General features: G+C 49.3%; 1 protein-coding gene across 1 annotated transcript in view; it reads right to left on the bottom strand.

Annotated features, from left to right (window-relative positions):
* Positions 1-10740: 10740 nt before the first annotated feature.
* Positions 10741-12613, bottom strand: part of COL5A3 (collagen type V alpha 3 chain) — a 37500-nt gene continuing 35627 nt past the window's right edge. The window contains exons 66-67 of the mRNA XM_045991414.1: positions 11805-12044; positions 10741-11716 (exon numbers count right to left, since the gene is read on the bottom strand). Coding sequence (XP_045847370.1) covers positions 11570-11716; positions 11805-12044 — 387 coding nt within the window. The 3' untranslated portion in view covers positions 10741-11569. The remainder of the gene's footprint in view (positions 11717-11804; positions 12045-12613) is intronic.

Below are 12613 nucleotides of genomic sequence, written 5' to 3' on the forward strand. Positions count from 1 at the left end.
GGCTGTGCTGTTGGCAGCCTCAAGGCCAGCGCTATCACTGATCACTGTGCTGTGATGAGCACAGTCTCCCTTCCTCTATGGTTAATGTAGTGGTCAGAATTCTGGACCGTCACTGAAGAGAGATCAGGTTCTCAAGGACCTCATGCAGCGAAACTGATGAACCAGGTGACTCAGGGGCTGGCACTGGGCAGTCTGCTCTCCACAATGTGTGAAGGCAGGACAGAGGATCATTGGGTCCCTGCCAGCTCTCACCAGCTCACCATTGGCTTTTCCTAATTAGTGCTTGGGCAGCCATTGACTTTACTCTCCCGTGACCCCTTCCTGGGTCTAGCCAGAGGAAGACACATCCAGGCCTTTGTTTTCCCATACTCTGAACAGGGCCCACACAGAGATGACCAAAAGGAGTTTAATGAGTGAATGAATCAATGCCACACGTGCCTGCTCATGCTTTTGCTCTTGTGGGTCCCTCTTGTATTATTCAGAGGGCCTTTGGTAGCAAGTGGCAGAAAGGCAACTAGAACTGTCTTAACAAAATAATAATAATAATAATAATAATAATAATAATAATATCAGCTCACGTAACAAAAAAAACTTCAGGGGTAATGGAATTCAGGCATGGTTGGATCCAGGGCTCCTGTTACAGCATCAAGATTCTGTCTTTCTCCGTTTCTTGTCTCCAAAGCATTATACTGGGTTATTTGTTGCACGTCTTTCCTTTCTTGTCAAATCCACGTGGGCAACTGAGGGTCAGTCCTGCCGAGGAACCTTGGTCTCGAGAGAGGGTAGAATCCGCTCCTTCCCGTTGCCCCACCTGAGGGCGAGGGAGGTGGGTGCTTGTTCTCCAGGTCCTGCATATCATTGAGGGAGGGCCCTTCCCCAGGGGCGCCCACTCTTCACATTTCTTGGCTGTCCAGTGTGTGAACTGAGATAGCCCTGCGGTGGGAATGAGTGTGCACAGGAATGCATCAAGGCCAGGGGAATGTGGGCAAGGCGCTGACCTCATCTGCCTTTGTCCCATTTTTCAGTTGGCAGCATTGAGGTTCAGAGAGCTTAAGACACCGGCTGAAGGCCACAGAGAGGATGCACAGCACAGCTGAGACCGTAATTTGGTTCACGTCTGACTCCAGACATGAAGAGTTCTAATGCTGTGTTTGCTGGGGAATAGCTCGGCCAGCCCCCGTGGTGTTCACGGCACTGAGAAGGCCCGGCTGCTCAGCTTTCCGAGCATCGCCTCTATGCCTCCCAAGCCCATGCATCTCCACAGGGATCGTTCCAGTGCGCTCCAGGTCCGGGGCTCCCAACTCTGCACCTCCAAGTGCTCCCACAGAATGGGAGCTCAGCCCTCCTTCCACGTCCCAGAAGGTTCCCCAGCTCCGCGCTCAACCCTGGGGGCTCCCCACAGACCGTCTCCTTTGTTCAGCCCCATTCTCTCCTTCTCTGGGCCATTCCTCACTGTGGAGCTGCAGCCACCCCTGGAACTCCCTCCCTCCAGGTCTCTCTCTCTCTCTCTCTCTCTCTCTCACACACACACACACACACACACACATTGGTGCCTGAAACACCCAGTGACCCGGGGTTCAGACCCAGTCACACGCCCAGAGGCACAGTACAAGGCACACAGTTCACACACACACACACACACACACACACACGGACCCATAGGGGATCCACAGACACCCTCTGACACGCAAAGCCCAGGCCAGGGCAGCGTGGGAATGAGGTTGTGGGAAGGGGGAGGTGGACAGAATGACTAAGGAGGCCTCTCTGGGGGAAGGGGGGGAGAAGGAGGGAGGGTAGGCTTGCATCCAGCACATGTGGTTCCCATTACCGGCCTGGGAATTGAGGGATGAGTTGGCGGGACAAGGAGACCCAGCATCGCTTCACAGCCCTGCCAAGCCAGGAAGGAGCGAGGCCCTAATCGAGGTTACAGGCCCGGAACTTGGCTGGGAATCACAGCAGCTCCTACCAAGAAGGGTCGACCCTGAGCCAGACCTGGCTGGGACTCCCTTCAACCCCTGCAGCAGGCTGGGGAAGGGTTTCATAGGAGAGGAAAGTGAGGGGCCCAGAGAGGTTAAGCCACTTGTCTGAGGTCACACAGCTAGGAGGTGGTGGAGCTAGGATTGGAGTTCAAGTCTCTGGGCGGCCCTGACTCAAGCCCCGTAGTAGACACAAGACTCCTCTGTTCATCCACAAGGAGAGGCAAGGCACTCGCTCCAGGTCCAGCCTGCCCTAGATTTGTGACTATGAGTAAGAAAGCCTCTGCCCTCAAGTAATTGAGAGTTTGGTGCATGCACAGATGGACAGAGTTCTCTCTGAACCCTGAGCGTGTTTGGAGAGCCCTGATCTAGCCTGGGGGCAGGGCAAGACAGGGCCAAAAGTTGAGTAAGAGTTGGAAGGGCTCAGTGGGCAGAGAGAAGAGCAGATGCAAAGGCCCTGAGGCTGCGGAGTGCAGGAGATTCGCTCGCCTGCAGAGGGGTGATGACAAGTGAGGCCAGAGCTGCCAGACAGAAAGACTTGGGGCCTGACAGGGAATCCTGAAACCTTGGGAGAGTGGTGAGTGGGAAGGGGAATGGTGTGGTTTGGCCAACTAGCATGAAGACTGCACCCAGGACAGCTAAAGATGTGTCTTCCCCATAACCCTGAATTTCCACTCGCCTATATTCATACACCCCAGAGACATGTATCCATGTGCACAAAGACACATGCCAGCATGTGTGAATGGAACAAAATGGAAAGCATCTAAAAGTTCATGAGTACAACAGACAGCTATGCTGAGGTAAGCATTGAAAACGACAGGATTAGCTAGCAAGGCAAGTTGCCAAAGACAAGTTCAATATTGTACCAGTTAGAGACAGTTCAAGAACTTGCCAAACTATTTGCGTCACCCATGGATACGGGCCCCCAGGATGCAGTAAACATGGAGAAATACTCCAAGGACAGAAGTTGTCATGTTCAAGGGAAGAGAGAAAGCGGGAATCGTGTTTAATGGGTGGAGTTTCAGTTCGGGAAAATGACACAGTCCCAGAGACAGACGGTGGTCATGAATGCACAACAATGTGAACGTACCTAAGGCCACCAAACCAGACACTTAAAAACGGCTACGTGGTCAATTTTATGTGAGGTGTATTTTATCTCAATTTCAAAAAACATTTGAGGGGCACCTGGGTGGCTCAGTGGGTTAAAGCCCCTGCCTTTGGTTCAGGTCATGATCTCGGGGTCCTGGGATCGAGCCCTGCATCGGGCTCTCTGTTCGGCGGGGAGCCTGCTTCCCTCTCTCTCTCTGCCTGCCTCTCTGCCTACTTGTGATCTCTCTGTCAAAAAAATAAAATAAAATCTTTTAAAAAATCAAAATAAATTTTAAAAAATTTGAGTTCATACTCTTTTACCCATAGTGGGGAAAGGAAAGGCAGTCTATGGCAGAAATGTATACAGGGGCATCAAATGTGTGTATGATGCTTTGTTTTTTAGGCGGGGTGGTGGGCACATGTTTATTATAAAGTTCTTGCTATATGTATTTTTTCTTTTTTTTTTGAGAGTGTGTGTGCACACGCATACACACACAGACACGCACGCACGAGCTGGTGGGGCAGAGGGAGACAGAGAAACTCTTTTTTTTTAAGATTTTTATTTATTTATTTGACAGACAGAGATCACAAGTAGGCAGAGAGGCAGGCAGAGAGAGAGGAGGAAGCAGGTTCCCTGCTTGAGCAGAGAGCCCGATGCGGGGCTTGATCCCGGGACCCCGAGATCATGACCTGAGCCGAAGGCAGAGGCTTTAACCCACTGAGCCACCCAGGCGCCCCCAGACAGAGAAACTCTTAAGCAGGCTCCACGCCCAGTGGAGCCCAAGGCGGGGCTCCAGCTCATGACCCTGAGATTGTGACCAGAGCTGAAATCAAGAGTCTGACGCTTAACCGACGGAGCCACCAAGGTGCCCCCACATTATATGTATTTTTTATAAGAACAGTCTTTTAGCGTTTTACCACATTGTTCTAAGTGACCTATTTTAAGGAATTTAACCCTCACACAGCCCAGTGCTTAGGTGCTGTTATTCATGGTGGAGACCGTGGTTCACAACAGTGAAAGTCACACTTGCCCCCGCGGAGGAGCTGGTACTGGACCAGATGGCTTGGCTCTAGCTGGGATAGCACACCGCCTCCATCCACCTTCCATATTTCATTCAGCGGCTTTGTAACACTAGAAATGGATCCAAGAAGAGGTGGTGTCTTGGAGGGGGCGTGGGAAGGGACATGAGGAATTTCTGGGGTGCTGCAAACAAGTCTGCATCTTGTTTAGGCTATGTAGACATTTGTCAAAACTCATCAAATGGAACCCTGAAGATCCGTGCAAACAAATGTTTAAAAAGAAATATACCGGATCCAGCAGTCCCACTTCTGAGGGTAGGTCCAAAAGAACGGAAAGCAGGGTCTGCAAGAGATATTTGCACACCCATGTTCACAGCAGCATTTTTCACGGCAGCCAAGAGTTGGGAGCAACCCAGGTCTGTTGATGGGTGAAAGGATAAACAAGATGTGGGGCACAGGCTAGGGAGGGATAGCGTTCAGCCTTAAAAGGGAGAGGAGCTCTGACACTACACACTGGGTGACCCTTGAGGATATTACGCTCCATGAAATAAGCCAATCACAAAAGACGAACACGGTGCAATTCTACTTATATGAGGTCCCTAGAAGAGTTGAATTCAGGGGCGCCTGGGTGGCTCAGTGGTTTAAGCCGCTGCCTTCGGCTCAGGTCATGATCTCAGGGTCCTGGGATCGAGTCCCGCATCGGGCTCTCTGCTCGGCAGGGAGCCTGCTTCCCTCTCACTCTCTCTGCCTGCCTCTCTGCCTACTTGTGATCTCTCTCTGTCAAATAAATAAATAAAAATCTTTAAAAAAAAAAAAAAGAGTTGAATTCAGAAAGAAAGTAGATAGTGGGTGCCAGGGGCTGGGGGAGGGGGAATGGGGAATTGTTCACTGAGGACAGAGATACAGTTTTGCAATGTAAAAAAAAGTTCTAGAGAATGGTGCCTGGATGGTTCAGCTGATTAAGCATGGGACTCTAGATTTCGGCTCGGGTCATGAGCTCAGGGTTGTGGGATGGAGCCCGGTGTCAGGCTCCTCGCTCAGCGAGGAGTCTGCTTGGGATTCTCTCTCTCCTCCTCTCCCTTTGTCCCTCCCCCTGCTCGCTCTCTCTGTCTCAAATGAATAAATAAATCTTTTTTTTAAAAAGTTCTAGAGATCTGTTGCACAATGTGTATCTACTTAACACTAATGAAGTGTACACTTAAAAATGATTAAGATGGTAAATATTGTTATATGCTTTTTACCACAAAAATAAGATAAAATAAATAAAATAAAGAGATCTACTAAGAGCAGGGAAAGCCTGTGGAAAGACAAGACCAGCATCAAGTAAGAGGCAGGACAGCCCCTCAAGATCAGTTTGGTCCTCTGTCTGCTCAGGGTCCCTCGTCTCCCCAGTATCCCCACTGTCCCTTTAGGGTACAGTCCCACCCTCTCAAAAGGAAACTCTGGTGTGCGGAGCACTCTAGACACAGGGCACACATGTGCTCTCGTGGGGACAGGCCCTTGTAAGCTTGTGTGGTCTGTACCTGTTTGAGCCTGGACCTTGTTGTCTTGTGTCTCTGGGTCTGGCTGTGTGAGAAGTCACATGGCACCTTCCCTCTCTCTGAATGAGCCTGTTCTTCAAGGATGCCTCCTCCAGGCAGCCTTCCCTGACCACCCTGTCTCAAAGAACACCTTTCTTGTCCTCCTCTCTGTCTTATTTTTCGTCATAGCACCACATGACATGTCATATACATACTTGCTTACTGTCTGTCGGCCCCACCTGAGTGTGAACTCCACGAGGACAGAGATCCTTGTTTGATTCACTGCTGGATCCCCAGACCCTCTAACACTGCCTGGCACACGTAGATGCTTCATAAATAATTGTTGATTGAATGAATGGTTGAATGTGCGGAGTCAGGGAGGGGGATCTTGGAAACATCGAGGACATCAGTTTACCTGAGCCTGTGTGTGTAGGTTATATGTTGGTGGCATGTCTGTCTGGGAGGGGCTGTGTGTCCCTCTGCCTGCCTAGCATGTCCCAGACCCCGGGATGCAGCAGTTCTGGGGGTGACAACAGGGGTCTCGGGTGTGGCTGCGCATCTGAGTGTGGGTTTGTGAACATGGCTACGTGGCCGTGTGAGGGCGGCTTTGGGTGTGTGTCCAGGCACAACTGGGTGTGTACAACTGTGTGTGTGGCCTGCTGCATGTCAGCATGTCTGGATCTGGCTGAAGGTGAACGGGTGTATGTAACACGGGTCTGCCTCTCTGAGTCCGCCTGTGGATCTGGGATGTGACACAACGAGGGTCTGATTCTCTGGGCGGTTGGTCGGTGGATGTCCCTGAACCTGACTGTCCCCAGGGGTGTTGCCCGTGTGTGTAAAATTTGCTACTCCACCCACCTCCTACAGCCCTGAATGAAGCCACAGGCGGCTCCCACATGGCTGCCGTGCCCCAACCCCAGTTCAGAACACAGAAGGTGTAATTGCTCAGGAAGCACAAGTGGTAGGATTAATTACGGCCACTGGATATGCAAATCAGCTGGGGGTTTTCCCAGCAGCCACCTGGGTGCCCGTGATGATGCTGGGCAAATACACAGAGATGAGCGTGAGACCCAGAGCTCCCTCCTTACACCTTTGTCAATTACCTTAATTCAGTAGGGCTGAGAGTATAATACTTTAGCCAGCTTTTAGTTAATTAAAGAGTACTCATTACCCTTTTTATTGTTCCTCCCCTCTAAAATACCTGCATCAGGGTGGGTCTGGAGTTGCAAAAGCAGAGCCCAGTGGACCTGCATTTATAAATCCTGGTCTGTGTATAGATGTAATGATTTTTATTTATTTATTTGAGAGAGAGAGAGAGAGAGAGAGCGCGCGAGCACACATGCCTGGGATGGAGGGGGAGGGCAGAGGGAGAAGGAGCGAGAGAATCCCAAGCAGGCTCTATACCCCGTGCAAAGCCCGACATAGGGTTCAATCTCACAACCCTGAGATCATGACCTGAGCCGAAATCAAGAGTCAGACGCTTCACCGAGTCAGTCACCCACGCGCCCCTAAATGTAGTTTTTTTAAAACGATGGAAAAAATTCCTCTAAAAGAGAAAATGGCTTTTTGTTGAGCAAAAATCTCTAGCTCTAGACTCTGGGCAAGTTACTTTACCTCTCTGTTCCTCAGTTGCCTTACCTGCAAAATGGGGATAATAACAGAACCTTCCTCAAATGTTGTAATAAAGAATAAATTAACTCATCCAGAGAAAATGTTTGATGAACGAGACCTGGCAGGTAGATGCTCAGTCAGTAGTCTTTGTTATTAACAGTGTCAGTTGAACTAATCAGGGATGGCATGATTGGGATGCATGGGATGAATCTTCATGGGATGAAGATTTGGTGTATAAGGGGGCGCCTGGGTGGCTCAGTGGGTTAAAGCCTTTGCCTTCAGCTCAGGTCATGATTCCAGGGTCCTGGATTCAAGCCCCATGTAGGGCTCTCTGCTCAGTGGGGGGGGGGGGGGGGCCTGCTTCCTCCTCTCTCTCTGCCTGCCACTCTGCCTACTTGTGATCTCTCTCTGTCAAATAAATAAATAAATCTTAAGATTTGGTGTATAAGAAATGTTGTGCATGGTTCTTCATAAGAAAGTGAGATAAATTTGATCTAAGTGTACACAGTCTTAGAGGAAGGGAATGAGGAGAGAAGGCAAGAAGAGGCATCAGGGAGGGAAAGATGGCAGACGGCAGCAGAATTGTGGGAAATCCAGATACCACCAGTGACACCGGGGACTTTTAAGGACAAGGATATTCAATATTAAATTCCAATCTGTCAATATTGCTACAGTGGGACCTCCCGGTTTGCACACATGCTTACATGCTGACCTTCAGTAAAAATTGGATTCATTCACTGTATTAGTCAGGATAATTAATAATAGCTGCTGTAACAAGAAATTCTTAACATCTCAAGGGCTTAATGTAATCAAGTTACTTGTTTGATGGCATTCCCCTGTAGCATTCCTCCAAGCAGTAGCTCAGAGAAGTTGGCCCCTTTCTAGTTCCATAGGAGACACTCCCATCTTACTTACTTACTTACTTACTGTGATCTCCAAGGTCATCACAGACCGAAAGAGCTCAGAGGATCCAGCGGGAGGTTTTATGGTTACCCACATCCCCGCTGGCCAAGACCCAGGCGCGTGCCCCAACCTAACTGCAAGGGAAGCTGGGAAATGTGTTCTCAATTAGGAGTGCTCAGGAAGAGGAAAACAACGCATAGCCTTGGTGTTATGTTACCATGTGCACTGAGTTAAGAATGTTTGGGAGAGGAACTAAATGGGAAGCAGGCCTGGGTGTACATTTGGGTTGATAGAACAGTGTGAAAAAAATCAGCAAAAGCAACAAATCGGGAGAAGAGGTAACCAAGGGAACACCATCCCCTCAAGAGTCAGCATCGGTATTTTAGGGTTTCTGGACTCTTCACTGTGCAGAGGATACTTCCTCAAATTTCACATAGCTTTTCCTCTCATCCTTCAGGTCTCTCTTCTCAAATACTACCTCTTCAGTGAGATCTCTCCTGACTACCTTCTTTCAAATGCACCACTCCATCACTCTGCATCTTGTTTGATTTTCCTGAAATCACACTACATAGCTACATGTTTGTCTATTCTGTCTCCCTCAGGAATAAGATCCCTCAGACACCACATCTTTCTTCTACCCCAACATTTGGAACAGTGTGTGGCACTGAGTAAACCATCAAGAGAATGAAACAAGTGAATGAGTAAGTGAATGGAGAATAAACTCATCAGTCAACTCCTGAACCCCAATATTCTTCATTGCATCAGTAATGTTTATTGAATGCCTGAGGGAATCCAGGACACGCATTCAGATGGCTTTATGGGACCTAGATGGCAGGGCTTACCCTGACTTTTGGAGAGACAATTCACCCCAACCTAAAACCTATAACTACGCAAACCCACCTGATCTAACTCAACTCACACCAGCCCTCCATCACTCCTAACTCGACTCAGTTTGGCGATGTCCATCAACTGATGAATGGATAAACAAAATGTGATATAACCAGACAACGGAATATGATTCAACAATAAACAGGAATGGAGTACCGATACACACTGCAACATGAACCTTGAACCATTAGGCTCAATGAGAGCAGACAGATCCAAAGGGCCACATACTATATGATTCCATTTATATGAAATGTCCAGAACAGACAAATCCACAAAGACAGAAAGATTAGCGGTTGCCTACCACTGAGACGTTTGGGGGAAATGGAAAGTGACTGCTAATGGATATGCGATTTCTTCTTGAGGTGATGAAAATGTTCTAAAATTGATTGTGGGATGGTTGCACAAGTCTGCGAATATACTGAAAACCATTTAATTGTATACTTTAAATGGGTGAATTACATGGTAAGTGAATTACATCTCAATAAATCTATTTAAAAGAAAACCTCAACCCAACATCTAACCCCCAATTCAAGCTACCTCAAACCCAACTCTCATCTTAACTGATGCCATCTTGACTTACCAAACTGCCAATCCCCACTCCCCATTCGCAGCAATCCCTACTTACCTCTATTCCGTTCATCCTACTTCCCAAATCGACCCTCATTCATGTCAATCCAACATCTAATTCCAAACCCTAACTTCAATCCGCTGATTGCCCTACCTCCATCTCAGCAGACCCCATCATTAATCCACAACCTCAGACTCATTCAACTCACTCCAAACCAACCTCCTACTAGACTGATCTTCAAACCATTTTCAACATATCTCACCCACCCCCTACCCCCCAGTATCCAGACACCTCAAAGCTCCACTTCTAAGTCAGTCCTCTCTACCCTCAACTCAGCTCCTGAACGGCCATCCAGATGTTTCATCTCTGGTCATTTTATCTCAAACCCAAACCACATCCTACATCACCTTTTTTTTTTTAAGATTTTATTTATTTATTTGACAGACAGAGATCACAAGTAGGCAGAGAGGCAGGCAGAGAGAGGAGGAGGAAGCAGGCTCCCTGCTGAGCAGAGAGCCCGATGCGGGGCTCGATCCCAGGACCCTGGGATCATGACCTGAGCCGAAGGCAGCGGCTTTAACCCACTGAGCCACCCAGGCACCCTTATATCACCTCTTGATCCATTCCCACACCCTCAGTTCAGCCAGCGACTCCAGGACTAATCAAGGTCAACGTAGAGATCTAGCTATCCTCTCTCCCTCTTCTCCCCCCTTCCCCTCCTCTTTCTTCTTCAAAGTTTGAGGTCTTCCTAATAAGTTCACCATTTTTTCCAGCTTTATGGACACAGAATTGACGACATAGGATATTGTGTAAGTCTACGAAATACAACCTGCTGATTTGATACACTTGCATATTGCAAAATGATTACCACGATAGCATTAGCAAACACCCGCGTCACATCATATAATTAGCATTTCTTTTTTATGGTGAAAACATTTTCGATCTCTCTTAAAGATCTGTCCATTTCCAACTTTCCTTCTAGGGGCCTGAATTGGTAAACAGATCCAACATCTCCAGGGAGTACCATTATAATCAGATGCTCCCCAGCTCCCAAAGCCACCTGTACCCAAAGACACAATTAAGAAGGTGGGGGCAGATACCGCAGGTGACCCAAGAGCCTGACCTTAAGAAGGATGTAGCCAGCACTAGAGGAAAGACACAGGGACACAGTTCACTGGTTTATTCTCAGACTTGAGATGCCAAATATGCCCTATGGCCCTGGAGGGGAGGGGAACATGCTAGAATCCGTCTCCTCATATCCCAGCCCTCCCTAAGGAGGAAGCAGATTAAATATACAACAGAGGGGATTTTCCCTTTCAATCCAGACCCAGGTATAAATAGGGCAGCACCATTAGGATCCTGATTCACCCCCACCATCTTGGCTCCCATCCCACCTGGCACGGCAAGGTGCATTTGGGGAGATATGGGTGGGGGGCGGTATTCAGAGCCGGGCAGAGGCAGCAGAAGGAGCACCCAGCTCAGTCCAGGGAAGTCTCACTTCCCTCTGTGGTCTGACTTCATTCCTTCACTGTGAACCCACCTGAAAATAGGAATGAGTGAAGGGGTCCCAGCCCGGGATCAGGAGACATCCAGTGCTTAACTATGGGAAAGGGTAGCACCACAGGGTGTTGAGAGCACTGCCCAGGGAATGGGGAGGCAGGTGTGGGGGGCATTCGCCAGCTGGGAGTTGGAAGTTCCTTGCAGGGGGCATCGGGGTGGGGAGTTGAGGGATGGGCGGGCGCAGAGGGAAGAAAGAGCCAGACTACAGTATGTCAGCTGCGGTGCAGTGAGGAGGAAGCCGGACCCTTGGGCCAGGGGTGTGCATCCCCCAGCCGCCTGGAATGGAGAAGGAATATTGCTTGACCGTGAGGAGCAGACAGACTCTCCCCGGGCTCCACAGTCACAGGAGACGATAAATATGATGGCTTCAAGGCCTCAGCACCAAAAGTACCCCATCGGGGGCTCCCTCATTGTCCCTCCCACCCCAAGAACTCTCAGCTGCTAAAGCAGACAGGGCCCAGTTCAAACCCAAACTTCTGGTTCGTCTGGCCAAAGTCAGTAGCCGCCACGTCCAACAAAGGCAGAAAGCCCACTCGGGAAGAGCTCAACTCCAAGAGGGTCCTCGTCTGTCCCTTCCGGAGCTGACCGCGGGGAAGACAGAACGGCGGGTTAGCAGGAGGGCAGCCAAGGTCCCTCCCCACTGTGGCCAGCCCCTGCCCCTCCCCTTACCCGGCAGCCATCATAGGGGACAGTGATGGTGGCCGCTGCCATCTGGTTGAAAGACAGCTCCTCTCCGTTGGCTCCGAGGAAGCGGACAGAGCGGCTGTGATCACCTGCAGCTTCGTCCAGCCAGGCGGCAGAATTCTGGCAGGAGTAGGTGAAACTCTGGCGGGCTGTGGCACTCAGCAACTTTAGGAAGGTCATCTGGACCACACTCACCGGGGACCCTTCAGCGTCCACATAGGAGAACTGGGGGTGGGACAAAGCAGGAGGTGAGAGTGCCTCCATTGACCCCTACTTTCTTTCTAAGGAACCTACCTCCCAGGCTCTCCATGCCCCGACCGATCTGCCCCCTCTGCCTCGTCCCCTTCTCTGGGTGGGCCCACCAGCCATCCAGCACCCACAGGTGCCTAGCGAGCCCCTAGGCACTCACACGTGTCTGCTGAGCACTTGAAATGCACCCGATGAGGAGGAAACTGCTTAAAATGTTAATTAATTGTTTGATTTTAAATTATTTAATTATTTTGTTTTACTGCATTTAATTCATGACTAATAACTGAGCCTCCATCCAGTTATCAGAAAACTTGGGTGTGGAACAACTTGAATATATACCAATCGACCTTTTCAACTGCAGATTTTATGAAATCTAAGTACGGATCAAGAGCTTCCAATGAAATTTAGTATCCCAATTACGACGTGCTATACATGTAAAATACGCATCGGACTCTGCAGAACTCGGAGGGAAGGAATTTAAAATGCCTCAGTAACCTTTATATTGATATGACAGTCTTTTAGATGCACTGGGTCAAATAAAATAT

Source organism: Meles meles, chromosome 20, assembly GCF_922984935.1.
Source record: "Meles meles chromosome 20, mMelMel3.1 paternal haplotype, whole genome shotgun sequence".
NCBI lineage: Eukaryota > Metazoa > Chordata > Mammalia > Carnivora > Mustelidae > Meles > Meles meles.